This window comes from Micromys minutus (genome assembly GCF_963924665.1).
Source record: "Micromys minutus genome assembly, chromosome: 21".
Taxonomy (NCBI): Eukaryota; Metazoa; Chordata; class Mammalia; order Rodentia; family Muridae; genus Micromys; species Micromys minutus.
In genome coordinates, this window is record NC_137956.1 from 38146155 (window position 1) to 38171894 (window position 25740).

Sequence of the window (25740 nt, forward strand, 5' to 3'; positions counted from 1 at the left end):
CCTATAGACCTGTGATCATACTGCGTACATTCTGTAAACAACTCAGGACGAGTTCTCCTTCTCAGGATCTTTAGTTACAAGTCTGGGAAGAAGGATCAGTTGGTTAACTACCTGCTATATATGCATGCAGAAGTTGGCCTGGCTGAATGCACCTGCAACCCCAGCATTACATGGAGGCAGGAGCCCTGAGGCTTGTGTAATTGGTGAGGTCCAGGTCCCTGTCTCAAAACATAAGGTGGTACCTAAGGCCTCTAATCCCCATGTGCATGTATGTACGTGCACACACACTCACAATCTTTTTTCATATCTTCAAAGTCCTTTGTGCCATGTAAGGGGTTGGGGGATGAGGACATCGGTGTCTTTAGTCTTCTTTATATTGCCTATAGGGTTGCTTTGTTAGTCTCAAACCCAGAGTCTTGTTCAGGGCAGGGTGCATAAAGAGAGATCAGGCCACCATCCTAGTCACCACCTTGACTGGGAGCTGCTTAAGGCCAAGAAGAGCTCCAGGAAATCTGGCGCCTGCTCCGGCTGCCGCCAAGTACAGCCTGTTCTCCTGGCATGGCTGCGGGGCGGGGATCAGGTGCACTGGAGCCCTCAAAGAGATTATGGCTCAGCTTGAACAGCTGCCTGGCTTAGGCAGGAGGCCAGACCTCATGCTTTCCTCTCTCTGCTGACTGGAATATGTGAGCGCTGCTGTCAGGTCAGATGGGGCCCACTCAGGAAGTTCTAGCCTCAAGTCTAGAAGATGGATATCCTGTCGGTTTATTGGTGGACATTTGCTGAACCTGAATGTGCCAGTCTTACAGAAGTTCCCAGAATGAGACTGGAAGGTTTCCAAATTCAGGGGGCAGATATTTAGGTAGAGCACTAATAGAGATATGGATAGGGAAGGCTAGAACAGAGAGTCATGGCAGGTATGACATGGGTTAGCTTTGGTGGACAAAAGCCTTACTCCAGATGGATGCCCTGCTGGGGCTGGGGGAAGGTGTTCAGGAAAAGGTACTGCAGGGTAGCAGAGGGCCAGGGAAGAAAAGAATCTGAGGGTGAATAGGGAGAAGACAGGACAGGTCGCAGGAATGAAAGGGCTTCCCACTTCAGCCTAGCAGTGGTAGAGCCCTCTGTCCTGACAGCAGCTTACTCATGGGGCCAGGGAAGGGCATCCTGGGGCCTTTCCCAGAGCTGTCTTCACCTTGACTCTTCCGGCAGCACTCTGCAGGACACAGAGACCATACTTAAATCCTAGGAATCCAGTTAAGGTTTAGAACAGATTGGGAAGATGCTCAGGGTCCACAGAAATGGGCATGCAGAAAAGGGTGCATTTGGAGCTAGGGACACGTTTTAATAAGGTAGCTGAATAATCCCCATGGAATAACTCATAGGGAGCTATAAAAAACACCCAAATGTGAGGCAAGACCACAATTTCTCCTCCTGCTGGAAGGGATAGAGCCTGGACGGCAACGTGCACTGGCCCCCAAAGGGTTCCTGGACTTGTTCCAAACTTCTATCAGGACAAGGAGGAATGCAGGGCATGAAGCCTAGCTCTCCCAGAGTGAAGCCACTGGATGCCGTGGCTTGGACCTCGGGTATTCAGGTCATAGTGAGGATAATCAGCGAGGGGAGGAGGAGGCTGCTCTATCTCCACAGGGCGGTCAGACACCAGAGACCAGGACTGAAACCCTGCCATCTTTCCCTTGCTGAGTGAAGTGTCTCTGTCTGCCTCATGTTGGTAGTGAGCTGATCCAGCAGGGTACAGGGCCTTCCCTCTCTGTCTGTCCTCGAAGTAACAAACACCCACAATGCACCAAGATCTCACCACCACCCTCTACAGTTCTGAAGGTTTGGAGGCCAAAGCTGAATAAAAAGTCAGCTACCTAAGGTCACACCTTGGTAAGGGACACACTCGAACCTAAACCTGGGTTGGTATGGCTCCAGCGTGACAATGCAGTGTCTAGCCAAATTAAGCTGGTAGCTACAGTCTGGAGGCCTGCCTGGCCACTCTACTTGGCTTGGACTTTTATCCCAGGGGAGTCAAGCCCCACATTTTTCTGGGAAGAAAGTTGTCCCAAGGGTGGCTCCTGCTCCAGTGACCCCAGCTGCTTCTCCATCACTCCCCACCACTATCCTCTCCCGGGTGGCAGACCCACAAGGCTCCCCATGGCCTTACCTCAGAAACAGGCCTGAGGCCAGGAGGAAAAACTGTCAGGGAATCAGCACTGAGTGTAACCCACGATGTGAGAAAAAGGGGTGACAGACTGCTGTGAGGTCAGGGCAGCTGCCTGCGATGTCTGAAGAAAGCTAGAGCCAAAGGACAAAGGCAAGAGAGGAGGCAATATTCGTGCAGGCTTGAGCAAGCAAAGTTCAAATGGTACCAGAGGCTCAGGAGGTGAGGAGCCTTACTCTGGTTGCGCCCTATGTTACCCTCCTAGGTTCTTTTTAGAATAGTCATGAGCAAAAGACCAGGTTCCTTCCTTCAAAGGAAGCCAGAAGCAGCTTGAAGGCCACCTACATATCTAGGGCTAGACATTGGGTAGGTCACCAGGACCATACCCTGGGGCTCTGAGACCTTTAGTATGCTCTGCCAGCACAAATATACCCTCAACCACAGCTGCAGACATCACTTACAGCAGATGAGTCCAGAAATAGACTCCCAGAAGGCAAGGGCATAGCTTCCTTTCTCAACCTATCTTGTACCGTGGGACTTCAGGCAGGCCTTACAGCATGCATGTTCTACTTTGTGATCTAGAACAGAATAAAATGAGATTATTTCCTGCACTGGCCCTGGATGCTGAAGAATCTGCTTCTCATAGAAGTTGGACTCATGAGGTCCAACTACAAGACTCCGCCCTGGAACTCGGCTGTCTTGACTTTGGCAGAGCTGCTGCCTATCAGAGGACACTGCCTCTGGCTGTTGTACCTTAGGTCAGGCTCTTGAAAATGCTGGGGCAGGAGGAGAGCCAGGTGGAATGAACCTACTTAGTCTCTAACACACCGATGAACCAACCAGATGCAGCAGTCTTGTATTCACACTCACCAACTGAACAGGCTTTCTGTTGTAGCTAATGACAGTCTGGGTCTCCTGGAAGCTGGGAATCTGCCCAGAGCTGGAGTGAAGGTCACAATTCAGTGCCCAGACTTGGTTGGGTGCACCAACCAGGGAGACATACATGGGTTATTTGAATTCCAAATTTGAATTTCTACATTTGGAAAGGATGGTCAATAAAAGCTAAGGAAAGTCCTGTGGGTTTGTTTTTCTACCCTACTGTCTCAAACCTAAACTTACATGGATGTAGGTATGCAACACCAAGATCATGTGTCAAAGACCCTCAGTCCCATTCTCATCCTCAGATATGGCCCCCATGTTCAGTCTAGGCCCAGTCAAAGAAGAGTATGTAGGCATTCCCAGGCTGGAGGTAGATGATGTTAACTAGAGTGAGCTATTCTGTGCAGGCCCTGTGGTGTCTAAGGCTGGGCTTGAGCCTCCCATCCCCCACCCCCATCACATGGTATTCTTACACCACAGTCTGCTTCACTTGCTACAGTAGGGGAGTCTATCAGGCCTAGTTATACATGGGGAACAAGGGTCCATAAACGTTAACAGAATACTGGTTCACCATTTATTGCTCTCTCAATACTTTGCTTGCCACACTTCCCAACATCTATACAGCAATTTCACCAAGAGGAGCACCAAGCAGCCTGCTCCACTGAGGTGACAAAGCTGGACACCCAGCTCTTGAGTCTCTGTTCTTTGCTGCCTCAGGAAGAACACTCCATCCATGTTTCCGAGTCTCCTAGAAATACCCATCATGGGGAATCACAGAACCATGGGTGGTGTCAGGGGTTCAGGAAAGTGCTGTACACCTCCCCGTGGGCAGCACTCCACGCAGGGTGAGCCAGGCGCCCAGCAGGCTAGAATCCTGGCCAGACGTTCACAGAGTAGCCACACTATGGTGCAGACTTCTGGATATGCAGGAACCGGGGCCTGAGGAGACAGGATGAATATCTGGGTAGCATATAAGTTCTGAGGAATGTACACGTGGTGAAGGCTGTGAAAGCACACAGAAGCAATCCAGCTATAAGAATGGCCTTACCTCTTGCAGAAGTCTTCACGGACACCCACAAGACTAAGGTGCAGGTCAGGCTGGCTCTGAAGCCAAATGCTGACAAGCTCTGGGTGTCTTGGGTCCACTTCTAAGAAGATGCTTCTACACAAAGAAGAAATGGGTCAGCTCAATGAGGCAGGTTGTCTGGCCTGCAAGAGACTGCCAAGGCCTGTCAATCATACAACAGAGGTGGAGGAGGCTGGTGTCCATACCCAGAGGCATTCAAGAGCCGGGATGCCAAGGCCAAGATGTGGGTGATGACGTCCATGCCTTCGTCACCACCATCCAGGGCCACCGGATCTTCGTAACTGAGTAGAAAAACAGTGGAAGGTGAGCGGTTGGAGGAGGGGTGTGTCACAGTGTTGTGAAATCAGGCAGGCCTTCACAAAGGGCCCTCTGGGACTTAACACTCTGGGTAGAGAGGTAAGCTGAGGATCCATCAGCAAGTGGTTCCTATATGAACAGCAGCCTTTACTTCCCTCATCTCTCACGCAGACAGCAGAGAGCAGGGCTGGATGGACTTGCTGAGTCCCACTGACAAAGCCCTTGGGGCATGAGGCTCTCTCACAACAAAGCAGCTCCTGCTCTTGATCTGAGGACATTTAAAACTGATCCTGACTGAGCCCAGGAGAGAGGCACCAGCTCCCAACCCATATCACCCATGCTTATGTAGAGATATGTGGTTACACTGGGTCTTCCATCCGTGTGAAAACAGGATGGCTTCTCCACAGCCAGAGGAGGCTTCAGTGCCGGCTTTCCCACCAAGTCCTAAGATCTTCCCTCTCTAGGCCTTGGTTGTGTGTAAATGACACACCCCTGTGAGCACCTTCTCTAGGCTTCACTATGCCCAACGCTAAGTCCTCATCATGGTCCCAAAAACACTGCCACTCAGTCCTCAGTGGGAAATGGAGGCTCAGAGAGATGAAGGGTCTCCAGGGATCAGAGTACAAAGGCAACACCTTCCCCAAGAAGGCTGCAGGCTCTGAAGTATACCTCTCAACACTGCTGATCTATACCACACTGTTTTCTCCAGATGGAAGGGTCTCCAGCCCCAACCAATCTGATAGAGCATCTCTGCTGTTCCACCCACCCCGGTACCTGCGGATCTCGGGAGCCAGCTGTTCCATGTCCTTGTGGAAGATGTAGGGAGGGTTGCTGACCACCAAGTCCATGGGGCCCCAGGGCAAAAGGTGTGTGCAGCACCCCTCTGTGGGCAAAGAAGAAGATACATGATTAGCATGTGAAAGATGGCAGCTCCACTTGCCACTTTGTCCCTTACGTAGTCCCTCTCTCCAAATCTCTCTTTAGACCTGGTAAGCCAGACTTGAAGATTAGCTGCCAGAGTCAACAGGCTGGCTGGGAGTGGACATGATCTGACATGTAGCTGTTCATCTAGAATATCTATATCCTTTCTCCTCCCTGTCAAGTCCTCCTCATTAAGACACATCCAAGTGCTACCTCCAGCCCTCTCTGGTTGCAAAGGCAATGGCAGGGCTCCTCGGCTCTGCAGCCCCCTGGCCTTGCCATTCTCTGCTTTATAACCAATAGAATCTGAATGCACAGGGAGGGTGGGCCTGCTGCCCTCAGACAACCCCTTAGGGTTGTTTCTGAATCCCACTTGTACCAGATGCTCAAGCAGGTGTCTAACACTCACACACAGTTTGGGAACTCCTTGAATAACAAAAGACTCAGGACTGAAGCTGGAAACCTGAAGACACTGCAAAGCCTGCATGCACCAGGCACTGCTGGACCACCTCATCCAGGATGGGTGGGCAGGGAGGTCACATGTGCATTTTGGTTCTAAGGTTTTCTCTTTGTTGTTATTGTTGTTTATTTATTTTGTTTGATATTTTTAGATATTTTGCTTTATGTCCTATGCTGGTCTAGAAGTCACCATGTTCTCCAGACAGACTTTGAATTCACAGGAATCCTCCTGCCTCATCACTACTAAGATTAAAGGTATAAGCTATCATACCTGGCTCTCAACTACATTCCTTTGAACATCTGCTTACCTCTTCCCAGTAAACAAGTCCTAGTTAAATTTATCAGGCATAGGGGATCCTGAAGACTTTGTGACTGAATGGTGGCACTCGCCTTTAATTCTAGCACTGGGGAGGTAGAGGCAGGTGGGTCTCTGTGTCAAGGTCAGCCTGGTCTACAGAGTGAGTTCCAGGACAGCTAAGGTTACACAGAAAATCCCTGTCTCAAAAAACAAAAACAAAAGAAAGAAAGAAAGACAGATAGACAAGAAGAGAAGAGAAGAGAAGAGAAGAGAAAAAAAAAACCTCATGGCTAGTCCCTTCATGGGTCAGGGTCAGGTCAGCTAAGGAAATAGTACCTTGTCAATCCTCAGCAAGCTCAGCAAGGATTGGTCTGAGATGGTCCACATTTCTGCAGGGCCACACCCACCAGCAGCACCCCATCCCAATATTTCTAGAGGATGTACCTGAGGTTATATCAAGGTGGATGATCCTAATCCTGTCCTGAAGTTGAAGCCTGGGGAGATGGGGAGATGATGGTGAGCATAGGGTACAAGCCTTGGCTACAAGGACCAAAAGGAAAAAGGAGCCCTTCTTGGATCAGCAATAGCCACTGCTTACATCCACTTATCACAAACCCATGGGACCACTGTCAGGCCTCCCTCGATGCATCTCTCCCTCAAGAGTGAAGTCAAACACTAGTAGGTTTGACACTAGAATAAAGGTCAAGTTCAGGTCCCAGAGTCCAACTTCCAGTGCTGGTCTTCTGGACATCCCAGCCCACATACCTCTGAGTGTTTTCATGGGTCAAATTAACAGCAGCTTCTTCCTTATCCACAGCAATGACTTGACTCTGCCCCAAGAACAAAGGAAGAAAAGTGAAGCTCTGGGAGATAAATCTAGGAATCTTCCCCTAGCTCCCAAAAGGAAAGAAATATATAACAAAATTTTCCTATAGTTAGACTCTAGCCAGACAGACAGGGATAGAAGTTAGAGGCTGTGACCAGGCTGGGCTGGGTACAGCTTCCTTATATGGTCACTTTCCCTCAAAGCTTCTTACACAGGGATGTGGGGGAAGGACTACCGGAAAGGATAGTGAGTAACCATCTCAGTGGCTAAAGGCATGATAGAAGGATGCAGAGACAGCCTACCTTAGGGAGCTGGCTCAGCAGACTGAGAGCAATGGCTCCTGATCCACAGCCTACCTCCAGAATAAAGGGACCATCTTGGGCTCTCACTACAGGGGGCCTCTGGGCCACTTCCTCCAAAACCCATTCAACCAGTTCCTGGAAGGCAGAGGGTCTGGATCAGACTAGATGCCATCTTTGCTCCTGAGGAGCTTTTACAAGGAAGTCTAAGCAGCTGGCTCCTACTGAAGACAGGTGGGGGATAGTCAAAGCTAAACTGATCTTCATGTCAGCAAAGACCCTCGGTGGGTCATTCTGTCCCTCCATGCCTCAGTTTACACATCTTTGACAGAGTATTCCTCTCAGGAACATAGTTAAGAGTCATCAGGATCGCCTGATCCATCACCTGCAGCATACATGCACAATCAATCCCAGCTGTGCCCTTCCAGACATCCTCCCAATGTTTTTACTCACAGAAATGCTGAGAACCATATTCAACAACCAGTCTGTGTCTAGTCCGGCTTCTAGAGCCTATATTCACTTGTTGGATCATCACCACTGGCTCATATAGACACTAACACTCAAGGGTCAAGGCTAGAGCCTGAACTGAGGTTTACAGTGGTCAAAAACCAGGCTTGGAGCTGAGGCTATAGCTCAGACGTAGAGTACTACCTAGCATGTGTAAGGCCCTAGATTCTACCCTAGTGCCATGGGGAAAAATTAGATAGAGTAGAGGTGGCTGGTGTGTCCTCGGCTTTCTCACAGAGCTGAGTGTGAGAATTTCCCTGGAGATTCCTAGGCCAAAAGGACAAGCAATTCTCTTGATAAGGCAGGGACACGGCCCTGCCCAAGTCTTGCAGTTAGCTGTAGCACAAACAGAACATGGTAAAGGGGCACAGTGTGGTAAGAGCCCGTCTGAATGGTACCCACCACTGCAGCAGTGGGACACTTTTAGACACCACCAGCATGAATGCTGCTGTCCACACAGGCTGTATATGGTCATCGGCACAGGGTGAGCTCAGAGTGAAGGCTGACAGCTGCTGCCACCCCATAGCTGAAATGTTTTACCCAGAGTAGGGGATCCAAACATGTAGCAGGGAGAGGACGACTCGATCTCTTCTCAAAGACAACCCCCTGCCCCCACCTTGGATATCAGCGGAGGGCCCCTTCAAGGCTCAGGAAACTGGGAGGAAAGTTGGCAGGTGAGACCCACTTTGAAGAAGTAAGCCCCTGTGAGGTGTCTCTGTTATCAGACCTGGAGGTTACAAACTGTGCCCCAAATCAGACCTAGCCACCCATCTTCAATAAATCAACAAAAAGAGCCAGATTAAAAGTAGAAAGCAGAAGGGGGAAAAAGGAAGGAAGGAAGGGAGGGAGGGAGGGTGGGAAGGAAGGAAGATTTGTTCAACATGGCCACACTAGGAGGAAGACAATGAGATCCGCAAACCCTTCAATCCTGTTTTTAGAGTCCTGAAAGGAGGTCAAAAGTAAAGAGGCAGGCGAGGATGTGCACATGTGAGCAGTCCAGGCCAAGGTTGGGTCCTGCCCACACTGACCCACCATTATCTGGGTTTGTCTTCTTGTCCTCAGGTGGTCTGACAAGTTATTAGAACTGTGGTGCCTCTCTTGTCATATTAAATCATGAGAAGACCTTGTGGTTGACCTGACAGCCAGGCCTGGGGGAGCAAACAGCATCAGATCACCCAAACCTATTTTCCTTTGAAGTCTATCCTGCTGAGTCCCCAAAAGCAGGACCCCAATTTCAGTGGCAATACTTATTCACACCAAAGGAAACAAGCCCGGGCAGACAGAATCTGAAAAGCTGGACCAGCCCTCCCTGTTTCAAGCCCCTTCTGTACTAAAGAGCTACTGCCCATAGGTAAGAAAACTTGATTCAGTCCTGTGCCAGGCATAAGTAGGGAGCACTGGGGTGTGTGCAGCAAGCTGGGCTTATGACCAGTGAAGAACCTGTAGTCTAGGGCTGTGACTGAGAAGCTGTGGGATAGTCAGCAGGCCGAAAGGCCAGAAAAATGACAGCCTGTGTTAGGGGTGTAAGTTTCTATGGGTTTCCTGGCCACAAATGGCCCATTCTGGCTGGAGGATGACCCCTCAGCCAGCCCACACTGGCTAGCCACCTCAGAGGCATCCCTGACCTCAGACACACACACATCTATGTAAATGACCATCTGGGGCAGGGTGTGAGGCTGATAGACAGTGACTTCTTTCCTTTGACCACAGACCATGGAAAGCTCATTGGAGGACCATCTGGGGACTATGTGGGAACTATCTATGTTGAGACCACATCCAGGAAATCTAGAATGTTCTTTCTTATGCAGTGAAGACCTTTCCTCTATCTAAAGCTGTTGGCTTTAAGCCAAGCTAGCCACAGACCCATGTCATCTCTTCCAACCAAATCCAGCAAGAATTCAAAACGTGGTATGGCAGAAGAGAAACATAGGACAGAGACAGGGAATGGACAGTTGATGGTTTTTCCTGGAGCTGCTCCAAACAGGACTGCACAGTTCCTACAGAGGTATCCCTGAGGTCCCATCAGAATTCAAGGGCCATATGCACCCTCTGTTAGGAATCCTATCCCTGGTGGGCTGGCCCTAGTCAGGTGTACTGCCTCCTAAAACCTTAGAGCACCAAGCCTCTCGAAACCCACACAGTCACACAACACCAGATGGGGATGGCATGGCTCACACCCGGACCTTGGGTTTCTCACTGTATATATTGCCACACTGGAGACTTTACCACCCTCTCACTCCCTAGGGAAAACCAAACTCCTCGGGCCACAAGAGCACTTGCAATTTTGCATTTCAGACTTTCACACCCACCATCAAAAAACCACCCTTTGATGGACAGAGACTACAAACTCCATGAGCCCCTCCCCTGCGCCCCTTCTCTCCACTCCCAACCACAGGCCACGTCCTCTTGATTTCTCAGTAAAGCACCCCCGTCTGATGTGGCTTCCCATGAGGGCAAACCTGATGAGTTCTCAGAAATGTCTGTACAGTGAGGCAGACCTGGCCTCCCAGCCAACCACAGCATCCTCACTCCCCCTGCTATGGCAGCAAAGCTGTTTTCCTGGCCCAGACCCACCTCCAGGGGGTAGGTCACATAGGAGCTGAAAACCCCACACTCAAAATCCAAAAATACACAGCAGATACCAGGCCAGCCCCAAGGGGAGGCAAAGTCAACTCTGTTACGAACCTTAACAAGTTTCCAAAGATGGCAAGTGATCTCCTGACCAGTAGTCATATTAAAAGAACTGATTTTCTGGACATTTCCCCAAAAGCCTGAAGTTGACAGGCCATATCATGCCAGTGCTAAACAGGATAGAGTCAGAAAGTTCAGGTGCTGCCTGTGGGTCCCCTTCCTCGACAACCCTGTAACTTCTCACAGTCCTGCCTCACAATAAGGGGTAAAAGCCAGGTGATCAGCGAATTTGGTCTTTTGGTTTTGTTTTTTTTAAATGTGTATATAGTATTTTGCCTGTATATGTGTGCACATCCTGTGTGTATGCAGTGTCCAGAGAGGCCAAAAGAGGGTGTCAGATCCCATGGGATCTGTAGTTAGAAATGGTTGTAAACCATTGTGTGGGTTCTGAAAATTGAACCTGGGTCTTCTGGTAGGACAGCCAGTGCTTTTAACCACTGAGCCATCTTTTCAGACAGATCAGAGGGCTCATGACCAAGGATAGAGATTTAAAGGGGCAGACTTTTCCCAAGAATGTTTATGTGCCAGGAGATCTTTCTGGAAATCAATCTTTTTCAGAGTCTAGTGCTCTCTGATTTTTCTCGGCATCCCCTAATGCAACCCCACTTCACCCCAGAGTCTACCCTGTAGCTCCCAGTTCTGCCGTAAACAAAGTCAGGGGAAATACAAGAAACACAGAGAAACAACTCTCGAAGATCAGGGTGTGTCCCTAGGGAGCAGCATGCATGGGCCACACAAATGCCAGTTCTAGTCATCTGAAGGACTGACATAAGCAATCACTTGAGCAGACAATGGACTTGAACAGACCACAGAGTCACAGAGAACAAGGCCTGACAGTCCCTCATCTGAGCCCAGAGTAGTCATCAACTACCTGTAAGGTCACATTGCTCATACAAGGCTTCCAGTAGAGCCTTCCTATTTCCCCCCATGCCCTCTAAATTGCTGAAGGGCATTTATTTCCCATGGTTGAATCTGCCATGGGCCTATAGGATAGCTCTTAATGAACACAATAAGATGATACTTGGAGCATTCTATGTCACTTCTGGTCACTGAGGCTGGAGTGGAGGCTCAGAATGTAAAGACAGTCAAATAGAGGGGGGTAAGAAGGGTCCTCAATCCTAAGTCAACATAGCCAGCAAGATACATGTGTGGAAGGGTGCTGTGGGGCTTCAGCCATGGGGCCTCAGCACCCCCTGGAGGAAGTCTGAGGCAAGACAGGTACCTTGAACCTTTTCTCATCCTGTCCTAGTGAGATACTCACTTCTGTCTCTGGCCGAGGAATGAACACTGGGGGCACCATCTTCAGACTGAGCCCCTGAAAGTCCCACTCCCCAAGGATATATTGCACCGGCATCCTGCAGGAGTATCCAGGGAATCATCAGTACCAGACCCAGGATTAATAAGGCCAGAGCTGAACTGAGGACTCCTGTAGCTAAGGCTATCTGGCAGGGTCCTGCCTGCAATACCCTAGGACAAACAGTCTAGGCCTTCCTTCCTACCCATTTACCACACCAGTCCCTCCCTTGCTACTTCCTTATCCCAACAGACCCCTAGTCCCTAGGCACTCTACTCCTTCCTGACCGTAACCTGGTGAACCTGTTGAAGGATGGATCTCTGTAGAGTCCTCAGTTCTGTCCATGGGTGCTTACCTCTGTAATCTATGGCTACATAGCTCCTGGATGCTCTCCAACTGTTGAGGGGTCAGTGGCTTGGTCCAAAGTGCTGGTCTCAGGCTCTGAAACTATTCCCATGGAGAATGTGAGTGGCTGGTTCCCTTCATCTAGGGATACACACCCAGGTTTCTTGTGTGGACAATGTCTGTTAACTCAACACTAGCCACTCAATCACTCGGAACCCACAGTGCCTGGAACACACTGCAATACTTTGTTGGATGTCTGCCTGAACCATTTGTTCAGCAAAATCCCAAAAGTCTCAATTAAGTAGCCTGACTGAGGCAAAAAATAAAATAAAATGAAATAAATAATAAAACAAATCCCACTAATTTACTGTTTCCCAGAGATCTCCCTCTCTCTGTCCTCCCTCCTCCCTCTCCCTGTCCTCCCTAACATTACACTTAACTGTTTTGGATCCAAGGACATGAGCCACGATGTACTCACTGGATTCCCGGGCCTCTGGGATACCTCTTTCCTCAAAGACCCGTGTCCAGTGTTTGACCAGCCCAGCTGGAGATGAATAAGTTTTCCATGAGTTGAAGGACCAGCCCTGTGGGGCTCCCCTCCTTCCTCGGGGACCAGATAGAAGGGTCCAAAGTATTTGTCCCCAGAGCTTCATTCTTGGAGAAAGTTTTCCAAGATCCTCTTGTGCTATCAGTCACTGAGGTAAGGGCTGGAGATGACCCCTGGGCTGGGTAAAGAAGAATCAGTCATGGGTTCCAATTCTCCATTGTTTTGTTCCTAAGATGTTGCTGTCACCTAAAGAAGAATGTGGAAAGACTCAAAAGTGTGCCAGGAAAGGGTGAGCTTTTAGTCTGTCACCACCTGCATTATATTCATATCCCCAATCACCTGAGTCCTTCTTGTCTTGGCCAGTAATGTTTTATTTCCATAGGAAGTAGGTTGACCTGGTATAGCTCTGTCTCTGGTAACAGTCAAGGTGTAGGTTTGGGAGTAGGGCAGACCTAATGTCAGACCCCAATGTGAGTGAGCTCAGTCCAGTCGTTTCTGACTTCCAGTTTGCTCATAATGTGGGAGAAATAACACCAGCTCTCTGGTGAGTAGTGTCTTGACCAACGATTATCAGGGACCTGGAAGACCCTTTGGACTCCCTAATAGAATCACACACCAGGGATTCACTAATAGAGGGAAAGAGACTGTCATGCTTGGGAGCTTTGTTTGTGGCATTCTGTATGTATCATTATTGTTTAGAAGCTGTAACTTTTCCTCTATCTTAACCCATAATCCCAGATACTGGCATAAATCAAAGGCTGAAAAATTAACAATGTTACACTTAAGTTAGTATAAATAAGTTATCTGAAAACTTAAAATCTGTCGTCCCTTCTACTTCCAAACTAAGTAAGGTACAAATTAACAGTTGCTGAGAACCTGCTTACTGCCACATGGCCTTAGGGCTCCAGAAGAGGGAAGCAATTTGCCCACGGTAACTAGGGTAGAAAATATCCCGGGCAGAACACAAATCCCGCTCCGTCAGACTCCACCTGTACCCAGATCCGGAAGAAGCTAAATCTGGAAGTATTGACACAGCCTCCATCCCAAATCCGCAAGGACATTAGCAACAACTCAAAAGAGCGCGCCCTCTCTCCGCCCCTGAATGTGAAGGACACGACCATCCCTGTCTCAAAAGTCAACGTTGTGGCCCATGCATTCCCATCCCGATTTCCAGCTCTGCTGCATACCTGCAAGAGGGCACGTTTGCCCTGCCCACACACCGGTACCAGATAACAGCTCCAGGGTCGGCCCCCGGAAGTTCGTAACCACCAGTGCACGCCCTCAACGCCTTGCTTCCGCCTCGGTGCAGTTGAGAAAGAGCTCCGGTGAGCTGCGTCTCCCTGGTCTAGGGTTCCTACAATGACCAGATTCCCTTCTGAAGATCGTGGGGTGCTGAGGAGACTCAACTGACCGGCACCTGCAGCTCCACTAAGGGAAAGCGCAGGGATGTGAGAGGTGCTCTGTAGGGTCCTAGACCCACTAGTTTTCCTTAAGGTTGCTGCAAAGATGTAGCTCCTGCCTTCGGTGATTGCAAACGTTTACATATCCAGCTGGGTGTGGGCAAAAACCGCGAGGGTGTCACCCACGTGTGATGGGTTTGACAGCCAGATTATTTTGGGCGGCGTATGTGTGCGCGCGTGAGTGTTCTTCTAACATCTTGTAAGCTGGGTCTAGCAGCATGTGGGTGGATTTCAGTGTTTGGGGGCAGTCTCTGTTTTCATAAAGGGACAGAGTACTTAAGGACCCTCTTGACCTCACACGCACATAGAATTTGGAGCAGATAGCAAACAGCGAATAGTGGAGAACTGGATTTGAATCCTGATTCTGTTGGCAGCTTGTTGCTTAACTTTGTATAAATGCCCAGACCTTGTAGGCTTTAGTTGTGTCTTTTGTAAGTCATAACATGTACAGGACCTGGTTGTGCAGTCACATAATCGCAGCTACAGGAGAAGCCGAAGCAGGAGGATCAGAAATTCAAAGCCGCTCTGAGTAATTTAGTAAAATTTAAAAGGCGGGAAGGGATCTTGAAGAGACGGCTCAGCGGTTAGGAGCACATATTGCTCTTGCAGAAAACTGGATTTCAGTTCCAAGCACCCAAGTGCACATACCCACCCAAACATACATACACATAGTTCATGGGATAGTTCAACTTATGTGCTCACCAATCCAGTTTCACACAAATCTGGGTTTGATGCCCATAAATGGGGTTTGGTAATACACATTTATAAATCCCAGTTTTCAGCAGATGAAGACATGGAAACCAGAAGCTTATCTTTCAAGCCCAGACATGTAGCCCAGCTACATGTAACCCTGCTTCAAGAAAGTAAAAAAAAAAAAAAAAAATCGGAGAAAAAAGGGGAGAGGGGCTGGGAATTGGGTGTACTGGAGCACACCTATAAGTCCCAGTACAAGGCGGGAGGGGAGGTGTCTGGAAAGATGGCTCAGTTAAAAGCACTGGCTGCTTTTCCAGAGAACCCAGGTTCAATTCTGAGCACCTACATGGAGGCTAACAGCAGTCTGTAACTCCAGTACCAGAGGATACAATGCCCTCTTCTGGCTTCCTTGAGTACCAGCAACATATGTAGTGCACCGACCGATTGGCATGCAGACAAAACATCCATACGCATAAAATTAACAAAACATTAAAACCCAAGCACCCAGGAGGTGGATTGCCTTGGTTCAAGACCAACCTGGGCAACATAGTAACAATCAGGCCATCCTGGACAACAGCATGATGTCTGTTTAGGAGATGAGGTGGAGATAATTTTAAATGGTTTAGGGGGATACAGCTCTGGGGTATAGGAAATTGGTACTTCTATCCTGAGGTAAATTTTGCTGTGAATGAAAACTATGAGAGGTATAGGTGGGCTATCACGCAGATAATTCCATTCTGTTCCCAACATCTCTGCCCCATAGTTGGAATCACTTACCAAAACGCCCTTTCATTAGAGTTCTATACAAGCAGGAAACTGTGACAAAAGAAGAGAAACAATTTGCTGCTCAAGGTCATAAACTCAACAGAAGATCATTTTAGGTTTCAAATACTCCACGTCTGGTGGTACTTTCATCTTATCTCTGTACCTATGTTTTTTTGCGGCTTACAAGTCAGCCCCAGAGCGGATGAAGCTGTCCAGAAGCCAGAATTCTGGTCTGGAAAGGGCCTGGCTACCTACGGTCCACTGCCCAACTTCCGGCAGGTCACCGGGGTCAGAGGTATCCTCAGTGATTATCTTTTAGCTGTCCGGTTTCAGCTCCAAGCTCCCGCTGGGAGCGGAGCTATATCCGAGCGACAGGCGAGTGAGCCAATGCTGGTCGGGCTTTAGGCGCGGCAGCCAATCAAGGTCCGGGGGCGCGGAGGGGGCCGGGAGGCAAGGCACTCCGGCTCCTGGGGATCCCCCGAGGCTGCTCATCCCAGCCCCACCCCCTCCGTGGTCCCGGTCCAGCCCACCCTAGCTCGGGCTGTCAGCCGGCTCAGGCTAAAGCTAGCTGATTCCTGCGTGCACGCAAGGCGGACCTTGTGTCGGACCTGTCGCCCCCAACGCCCGGGCCTGGGTGTTTCCCCCGCCCACGCCTCCTGCCGGTCGCTACCGCCCTTAGCTTCTCAGACTGAGCTCGGCGCCCTGGAGAGGATTAAGTAAGTGCTGAGGTCGGCTGCTTCTGATCCAGAATGGAGGAATCACAGGGTCGTGGAGGCGGGCGTGGGGATTGAGATAGGGAGGACTAAGAGACCTGATGGCATTCAGCTTCTTGGAGGTCGCGGTGTCTACCACTTTTACCCCGGTGTTCTTCCCTTCCCCTTTGGACCCCAAGGCAGGCCAAGAAAATAGTCGGCAGGATGGCTTCTCTCGTTTTTGGCCAATAATAAACAGACTCAGAGCAAGTTAAGGGTCTGGTCCAAGGTCATGGCTGGGATCCGTGGCAGAGCCCAGAAGAGAACCCGAGACTTCTTGCTGAGCCAAGCTGGAGAGGACAGAAAGGAATGCATCTACTCCATGCATGACCCTCTGCCAGCTTTGCTTCTTCCTAAGGGACCATGATCGATATGTGCTCTCACACATGTGTGCACACCTGCAAGAAGAGGCATCCCGTGTACACCTATGAGCCACACAGAGAAACATGTGTGTAGCTATAAGCTAGGGATCCTTTCTCTTTCTAGTTCTGCCCTTCTGCAGCATTGCTAGGACTCATTCCCACCCTGCTTTACCCAAGACCCACAGAGGCTGGCTGATCTCCCATCCTCTGCTTCCAAAATAGGAGGGAAATGGGTGTTTCCAAGTGGATATTCCATTGGTGCCTCTGAAGATGTAACTCCATGCCTTCTAGGACTGAAGGAAGTAGTTCAAGGACCACCCCAGCCAACTGCCTTGCCAGAGGATCTAGCTCAGCCTATCCTTGCCGCTTGGTTTCTCCACACCAGCCCTACCCTAGCCCCAACCACAGCCTGGGTCTCACAGCCTACTAGGTCCAGAGACTGCTGTGCCCAACTCCTCCCAGGTTGTTGGTGGTAGTGATGGGAATTTGGAACATTTACTGGATGTCTTCTGTGAATGGGCCTTGTGCTCAGCTGCGTCCCCCGCCCCCCCGCCCTGGGGACTTGTTCATTCCGACATGCCATTAGCCCTACAACACCATGGGGTTGTTCTTCATATTTCCCACTTTGAGGAAAAACAGAGAGAGACACAGAGAATAGGGGTGACTTGTGTGGGGTTATATTAGGTGTACCTGAATCTTAGGCAAGCGTTTCCCAAGCAGGATGAGGGATGTGGAATGCAGGGAGTGAGAAGGTATGAAAAGGAGAAGTAGCAATTACAGAGGTAATTGTGCAAGGAGTGGACTTTCTCTTCCAGGCCTCCTGCATCTTCTCCTATCTTACTATATCACTATAGTCATAATGCAGGGGTGACAGGGCTTTGCTGTCATGTCCCTACAGAAGCCTGTGTCCTAATACCCCATGAACTTGACTCAGCTCTGCCTCACTTAGCTCTCTCTCTCTCAAAACCTTTACTTCCTCGGTGCCTTCAGATTCTAGAGGGACTTGATCTCACAGACATGCTCCTAGCTGGTAACCCTTTGCTTTTATTCTTGCCTTTCTAGAACTGAGAGAGGCAGGGGTCTCCTGGTAAGGATTTGGCTGTGCCAGTGGTCATCACGGTGGTGGGAACAACAACAGCCTTGAACACTCCTCAAGTCAGAAATCAGTGGGCAAGTTGACTGAGCACTGGCAGTCTCCCAGCGTCAGCATGAACTCCAGGGTCCCAGCTACTCAGAGCTGGTTCAGCAGCCACCCGCCCACCACTGAGCCTGACTTGGAGCCTGCCACTGAAGGTTCTACCACAGAGACCGCCACCCTCAGCCCAGAAACAACAAGCTTCAATGACACCAGAATCCCTGATATGGCAGGTGGTGCAGCTGGTGTGGGTACCATGCTTCTGTCTTTTGGGATCATCACAGTGATTGGCCTGGCTGTGGCCATGGTGAGAGCCGGGGCAAGCTGGAGAAGGTCTGCAAGGCTGTCCTTTGGGGGAGGGGGATTGCTGTTTAGACTTATAGACAAGCTAATTAGAATGTCTACTGATGATAATGCAGTTCCCTCCCACCCTCCCCTAAGAATTATTTACTGGGGCCCAGATAAGCAATTCTAAATGGAAGAACCAGAAATGAGTCTGAATGACACATGGTGTTCGGGTCTGGGTGCTTATAAGATTGGGGTTTGGGGAGGGGTCCAGACGCGGGGTCTTGATAGGCAGAAGTTTGAAGCAGGTAGAAGGTTCTGCTAGCAGCATGCAGGGCAGTGAAACAGAGAAGTGTGGGAGTTTCAATAGCAGTCAAGAGGCCAGAGATAGTTGGGATATTGTGTGGGATGCAGAGTCTGGGTGGGAGGTTGTTAGCAGTTAATTTACACATCATTTGGCAGTTACTTACAGACTCTCTTCCTTTACCCTTAGGACACAACAGGGCTGGAAGAGACAAGGTCCTGATTTGTGTTTCTGATGAAGAAATAGGTTAATAGGCAAGGGGTTTTATCTGGGCTGGGTGGTCAGAGACAGCTGGGAAGAAACATTAGAGCTCAGGCTCCAGGTAGGAGCCTCGTTGTCATGGGAAAGGGCAGAGGCAGGCAGCCATCAGAACAGAGGTGAAGCTAGAACATCCTTCTAGCTGTTTGCATCCTTCAACAGTGACAGACACAGAGAATGTCACTAAAGAGCCACTAGAGAATGTAAAGTTAAGACTAAGAAGAATGAGTTGCCCCGAAGCCCCCAGAAGAGTTGGTAATAATGGTATTCTGCCCATTGCCCTCTATGGGCAGTGATGGCTAGCTTTGAGCTCAGAAGTATGTGGATCTGATAAACAGGCCTGGATGGGGTGGGGCCTGTGGCGGGGGAGGCAGTGGTACTGATCCGTAACCAAGAACATGCAGAGCAGGCACAAAGTCCTAAATTGAATCTTAAGCACTGGACTGAAAGCAAGCAAACAAACAAACAAACAGCACATACACAGAGACACACAAAACAAAACAAACAACAAAAAACGAAAACAAAAAAAGCAGGGCAGGGATAGTCATCCATGGCCTGGCTAGAGCCAGTGTTAAACTAGGGTTGCCATATGGGCTCTGCAGGCTTGGGACAGCAGCCAGGGAACAACTGCTGGCTAGCAAGTAGGGATAGGGTATGTGACAGGCAGAGGGAGGCCAGGGGGGAGAGCTTTTCCGGGGCGGGAGGAAGGCAGACTGTAAGTGCTCGCCCTTGGCACCCATGTGGTGACTAACAGCCTGAGATACCCTAACCTCAGGGCAAATGACTTAGAATCTGTCTTGATTCTGAACAAAAGATTTTGATCTGGGAATTTGATAAGGCTGCCTTGCTTTGTCCCTAAGGGACATTCAGGCCGGAGTGGATGACTTTTCCACCAAACACAGAGAGGCAGAAGGTGCTGGGACAAAGACAGCGGAGGGCACAGAGGAGAAGAGAGGATTTCTAGAAATGTCCCCTGAGCGCCTCTTCCTTCTCCCTTGTGCCAGCCTTGAGCCACACCAGGGGTGCATGGCGAAGTTGGTGCCAGCCTCATGCCTTCCACAGGAGTGTGAAAAGACTTGGTGCAGGCTGGAGCAGAGCAGGAAAACTCCCTGGGAGACATGGGGTGGACAGTGAGAGGCAGGGAGATTTGGGAAGGAAATGGAAGCATGTCCTCAGCTGGGTTGGAAGGGCCACAGGCCAAAGACACAGGGTTTTGGTCTGGCTTTTCCTGTAGATTATCCTGAGTCACAGGCCACAGGGGAGGGAGGAGAACAGTTGGAGCAAGAGTCACGAGGCCAAGGAGCACGCTTGGGGTACTGTGGTTGGAGCTCAGGGTGGGAGGGGGCTGGGGATGACCCAGAGACCTGAGTTGCTGTTGTTTCTACCTATCGGATGGCTAGGAGTCACTCCCTGGAGCAGGCAGAAGAGCTAGAAACACTTCAGCTTTTTTTCCACTTGAGATCACATGGGAAAAGCTGTGAGCCAGATTGGGAATTAAACAGATTAAAGCTATGAGTGGGCTATGGAGATTGTGGGAGCCACAGGGGCTTAGAACAAACTCAAGGATGTGGTTTTTCCCCTAGGCAGAAGTGGCTATGTTCTTTTTGTTGTTTCTTGTTTGTTTGTTGACACAGGGTCTCACTATGTAACCCTGGCTGTCTTGGAACTCTATATATAAATCATGTTGGCCTCAAACTCTGAGATCTACCTTTGACTCCTGAATGTTGAGATTAAAGGCTTGTGACACCACCACTCAGCCAGGCTGTCTTACTCTTGATAGTTAAAAGTTGCCAATTTGGGAAAGAGCAAATGGTGACAGTAATCCCCAGAGTCCCTGCCCAGGCATGGGCTCCCAAATACCCACTTCCTCTCCGGTGCTTAGTACCAAGGCTTCCTGCTCTAGTCTGCGGGTTCTAGAAATTATCTGGTTATAATCCTTTTTACTTTTGTGTCTTGACAAGGGATGGAGGGTCTCAGGGATTTTCTTAGGTTTCTCTAAAATCAGGACTCTGAGGGGTGACCCTGGGGTTCAGGGGTACCTGGCTCTGAGGGGTGACCCTGGGGCTCAGGGATGCTGAGCGTTGCCTAGAGCTCCTCTCTGTGCTACAGTCTGCCTACTGTTGATCTTTTCACCTACTGCTCTTTTCACCTGCAAGTGGTTTTGGTGAGGGGGAGGGACATGCTGAAGTATTCCCTTTCCCTTTCAGCATGGAGGAGTCCCAGGCAGATGCTGAGTGCGCAGTCAGTCAGGATTTGAAGAGCCGGAAACAGCCAATTCCAGACAGGCCTAACTAGTTTTCCTATGCCTGGTCCCCCATCTCTGAATCTCCAGACTCAGTCTGGGATCCGCTGGCATCAAAAGATATCAAAGCAGCCGGGTGGGGTTGTGCAGACCTGTAATTTAAGCACTCAGACTGAAATAGAAGGATGGAGAGAGAGTTCAAGGCCAGCCTGGATGACATAAGGAATTCCAGGCAAGACTGGCTGCTTAGCCGGACTTTATTGAGGAGTGAGGGCAATGAGCATGACACATATATGTAAGATGATACATATATGTATGGGATGGAGCTGACCCTGAGGACATGGGGACCCACAGATTCCCACTTTTCATTCTCTATGGATCCCCCACCATGAGGGTATGCTGGACTGATGGGGACCCTCTTCCTTCACCATCTGACACTGTTCCTTCTCTTGCAGGTTTTATACATCAGGAAGAAGAAGAGGTAATTCCCCAGATGGCCCTGAAGCTATATAGCCTATGGGAAGGGATGGGCTGGCATCCAGGGGATGTGAGTGGGGAAGAAGAAACAGGCTCCAGCACTAAAGCTCCTCTTCCTGGGGAGGACATGGCGGTGGGACAGGATTCAGGCCTCTTCTGCCCACTCATGATTGAGGATGTCCACTTTCACACAGAGGCAGGAAGGGAGGAAGAGTCTGAGAAAACAAGTTTAACCCTGGTGTTGTGGTAGACAGACCACACCAAGCCAATACAGTTCCTCATGGAAGAGGTTTATTGAGGACAACAGAGACAAAGTGGGGAAAGAGAGAGAGAAAGAAGGAATAAAAAAGAAGGGGGAAAAGAAGGGTCTGCTTTAAAAAAAAAACTGTAACATAACAGGTAAAGGTGGGGGCTAATCCAAATGCACACAGGGAATGTATGGCCATTGCCATGGCAACAGATGCACAGGTCCCTAGTTGCTTATGGATGACGTAACCTCTGGGTTCAGAAGAGAAAGCCAGTTCCTGATACCAACACCTGGTATTGGGAGGGAAGGAAAGAGGGTGGGAATCATGGCCACCCAGCTACCCTTGTCCGGATGTGCTAAGTTGACTGCCACTGGCCCCCCCACCTTTGCTTCCGTCCATCTTTATGACCATCTCTGGGGACTGCAGTAGGGTCTTGGCCCAGGTAGCCCCTGTGGACCCTATGAATGATGCTCCCACCAGACCCAGGAATAGGCTACTTGCTTATTCTAAGGCTACCTCTCTGAGAGTCAAGTTGGTACCGTAGGTTCAAAGATATCTGTCAGTGAATCCTAAAAGAAGACGTAGGCACCTTAAGCTTGGTGTGTGGCTCCTTTAACCACCAGAACTGAAGGAGGAAGGCTCTTCCCTATCCTCAAACAACCTCTGTCCTACCCCCAGGTTGGAGAAACTACGCCACCAGCTCATGCCTATGTACAACTTTGACCCCACGGAGGAGCAAGACGAACTGGAACAGGAACTACTGGAGCATGGGCGAGACGCGGCCTCCATTCAAGCTGCTGCCTCCCTGCAGGCCACACAGGGCAAGGTGGGCACTGGCCAGTTTTCCCACCCAGCCTGAAGCTACTCTTTCTCCTACAACCCACCCTCCATCCTTTCCACACATCTTGCTGGCACCTGCCAGGTGATGAGGTGGCACTTTTGAGCGCATAGGTCTCTTCAGATTTGTTCAGAAACTGCTAGGTTCTTCTGTGGCCCTCAGAGACTTGGTGTTGCAAAGCCGGACCTTGTGGGTTCTGGCCTGGCTCAGCTCTGACAGCTTTTAGATCGTGGAGGCTCAGGTAGAATCTCTGAGCCCAGTTTTCTCATCTACAGATGGAAATCCTAATTCTTGCCCTGAGAGCCCTTATGTACTAGCTGAGAGAGCAGAAAAACAAGCTAACAAATCTTAAAGGCAGGATCGATGGGCAAATACCCTTAGTCTCTCTACTCCACGAGGATCCATAGACCTGAGTGGGTTGTGAGTGGTATCAGATTCTTCAGCAGAGGCCCCACTGAGCTGAGTTGGCAGATGAATCCTAGTCCCTGACAATCCAGGGAAGTGGAGGCCCAGGTCAAACACACCTCTTGTATGCAAAGGGCACCCATTCCCTTATCCTGTCAGATCCACTGAGCAACCAAACTGCTTGCTACCACTCTCCCAAATCCTCAATGTGGTTCCTTGTAGGGCTTGGGCCTGTCCTTGATCCAACCTTGTCTTTGCCCCTGTCCTTGGGGGGAAGAGGACCAGATCTTCCAGCTGACAGAAAAATACATGCATAATTAATCCAATACTAAGCCCATAGAAAGTGCTGCCAAGGGCAGGCTGGGAATAGCTTGGGGGAGGGAGGTCTTCTGAGCCAGGTCCTATTTCTAGACTGAGCTTGGTGGATGGGCACTCTAGACACAAGACATAGCCGGTGCCAATCAAAAGCAGGCACCAGGAAGTGAGGGGGGAAGTGACTGGACCAGAGATTGCCTTTAGTCAAGGTTTCTGATATTCCTGCCTGTCTCCCTGCAGAGCACGCTCCCTTCCCAGGGCCCACTGCAGAGGCCTAGCAGGCTGGTGTTTACCGATGTAGCCAATGCCATCCACGCGTGAGAGGCCCAAGAACAGGCCTGGACCTCTGACAAAGACAACTGCCACGGTGCCGGCAGCACTGACCACTTTCTGACTGTCAAGACCCGTACTCAGGACCAGAACCATCGCTACCAACTGAGGCAGAAAAAGGGCTGTGACAGACCCCAGCTGTGCTGAGACCCCACCCATTGACTCTCAAGCTTTCAGAGAGAGCTCTGACCAGGCTAGTCATCTGGCCACTGACTTCTCCTGAACCTATGGTTCTGGCACAGAAGGCAGCCGTTATGCAGGAAGGTGAAGAACCATTGCTGGCCTCCTGGTCTCCTGTATCCCTTGCATCAAGGTCTGCTTCTCTGATGGGGAAGAAAAGCACAAACCTGAAGGAGAGAAACTTTCTTTTTTTTTTTCTTTTTCTCTTTTTGTTGGTGTAGGGAGGGGAGGAAGAGTTTCTTTTATTTTATTTTTGAGACAGGGTCTTGGCTAGCCTGGAAGTTGTAGACCAGGCTGGCCTCCAACTCACAGAGATCTACCTGTGTCTACCTCTTTGAGTGCTGGGATTAAAGGCATGCACCTCCACACACAGCTAGAATGGCACCATTTATAAGCCCAAGAGGCACAGGGAGAGAGCTGGAAATGCCCAGTAGATGGCCCGGGAAGATGTTATGGCGAATGGGTAAGCATGAGGTCTCCCAGAGTTCTCTGCCCTATCCCTGGAAGCCAAAATAGCTGCAGAGGGAGATGAAATTGGGAGACCGGGTATGGAAAGATGCAGCTCCCCCAGATGTGGGCAAAGGCCGAACACAGACATGTACCTGTTCCAGCACAAGAGCAGGGGAGAGGCTCTCTGCATTGGTTCTGCCTTGCAAACTAACTCCCATCCAGTGATAGGGAATGGAGCATTACCACAGGCTACTTCCTCTCCTTCAATGCTCAGGGCTACGTGAAAAAGAGAAACTATGATAGGTCCCTCTGTTCACTGTGTTTCTTCGGTGGGCTCCAAAAGCTGGGCACACCTACTTCTGGAAATGGCTGCTTTTCTACAAGGGGTTCTGGGAGATGCTGTTGGTCCAAAGGCAGTCACAGGCCAGAAGCTGGTAGGAAAAACTGTTGTTGCCTGAAAGGGAGTGTGTCCTTTGAGGAAAGGCCCTAAGGAATCGAGTCTGATTTAGCTTTTCCCTTCCACCATATCTGTAGGAAGGGCCACTCCGAGTTCATGGAATATAGAACAGAGTCTCTGTGCTGTCCTTCCCTCTAAGTCTTGACTGATCCCAGGGGCATCTGGGCAGAGTAGACCACAAAGACAGGGTAGTTTTTCTACACTGGGACAGAAGCATGAGCATGCACAGAGGCGTGTCCCCAATGTCACTGTCATCCCTGTCCTCGGCTGGTTAGAGGGAATGCGGGGGTGGACATATGCTATTGGGCAGATATCAAATGTCAGGAGGTGAGGGGCTAGGAGGATCCCGTGGGGAAGGTTCTGGTTTTATTCCTGCCTCTAGCTGCTATAAATATGTTAGCACTTGAGCAACTGGAAAGCTGTGAGTAATTTAGGATGCACAAAGCTGTAATTTAACTCCAGCATCTCAGTGTGTGAGAGCATTAAAGATGTAATTAAGATGTTTACACAAAGAAAATGGAGTCTGTGACACTTGGGGTGCAAAACCCCAGGAAGGGACACAATGGGTGAGGTGAGGATCTGTGGGAGGCCTGGGGACAGTCACTTGGATCCCAGCTATGAGATGGCAGGCAGCCCAGCTGTTTTGTTTTGTTTTTTTTTTTTTTTTTTGTCAGAAATGCTTTGTCCTGGGAGCCTCAAGCTTTGACTTGGAGATGGGGCAACAAAGCCTTCAATACCTGGGGGTGGAGAGGTCAAGTGAATAGAATCTTTTGAGATTAGGTCAGGAAGAGGACTTGATCCCTAAAGATCATGGGGTGATATATGGTGTCTCAGGGTCCACAGGAGCTATGTCTGAAACACAAAAGTAAAATGGTTTCCATGGAGCACCAAGTACAGGGTGCATGGGATGGAAGGGAGAGTCAATAAAGTTATGTGCGGGACCCAACTGTCAGGCTCACAAAGATCTAGAGGAGAATGACAATAGGGTGACCAGTGTGCCCAAGAACACTCCAGTGTCTGGGCTGAAGGCTTCATGAGAGAGAGAGCTGATTCTCAGACTAGCAAGATGGAAATGTGGAGGGGGCTTGGCCTCTAAGTTCCATGATAAAGGGCTGGGCTGAAGATGGGGCTGTGGATTAGGACTGTAGACAAGACTGAAGATGGAGGACCCCA

The 25740-nt window shown here is 49.9% G+C and overlaps 2 protein-coding genes across 8 annotated transcripts; one reads left to right on the forward strand and one right to left on the reverse strand.

Annotated features, from left to right (window-relative positions):
- Positions 1-3627: 3627 nt before the first annotated feature.
- On the reverse strand, positions 3628-13931 carry HEMK1 (HemK methyltransferase 1, mitochondrial release factors N(5)-glutamine). 6 transcript variants are annotated; one of them, XM_080934785.1, is made up of 11 exons: positions 13799-13931; positions 12505-12789; positions 12075-12166; positions 11687-11780; positions 7231-7365; positions 6868-6932; positions 6547-6596; positions 5199-5307; positions 4313-4408; positions 4089-4202; positions 3628-3979 (listed from the first exon to the last, which is right to left on the reverse strand). In XM_080934785.1, exons 2-11 carry the CDS (start codon positions 12715-12717, stop codon positions 3943-3945), a joined length of 1005 nt encoding a protein of 334 aa, XP_080790911.1. In that variant the 5' UTR covers positions 12718-12789; positions 13799-13931; the 3' UTR covers positions 3628-3942. The 6 variants fall into 6 exon arrangements, 5 of the variants coding, with proteins under 5 accessions (XP_080790911.1, XP_080790912.1, XP_080790910.1 ...); XM_080934786.1 differs by having other exon boundaries at positions 4089-4199; positions 12505-12857; XM_080934784.1 differs by having other exon boundaries at positions 12505-12857.
- Positions 13932-15987: 2056 nt separating this feature from the next.
- Positions 15988-24026, forward strand: LOC308433892 (uncharacterized protein C3orf18 homolog). Of its 2 annotated transcripts, none has more exons than XM_080934022.1 (5): positions 15988-16245; positions 17706-18111; positions 21323-21348; positions 22271-22418; positions 23391-24026. In XM_080934022.1, exons 2-5 carry the CDS (start codon positions 17852-17854, stop codon positions 23449-23451), a joined length of 495 nt encoding a protein of 164 aa, XP_080790148.1. In that variant the 5' UTR covers positions 15988-16245; positions 17706-17851; the 3' UTR covers positions 23452-24026. The 2 variants fall into 2 exon arrangements, with proteins under 2 accessions (XP_080790148.1, XP_080790149.1); XM_080934023.1 differs by having other exon boundaries at positions 15990-16245; positions 17706-18085.
- Positions 24027-25740: the final 1714 nt, after the last annotated feature.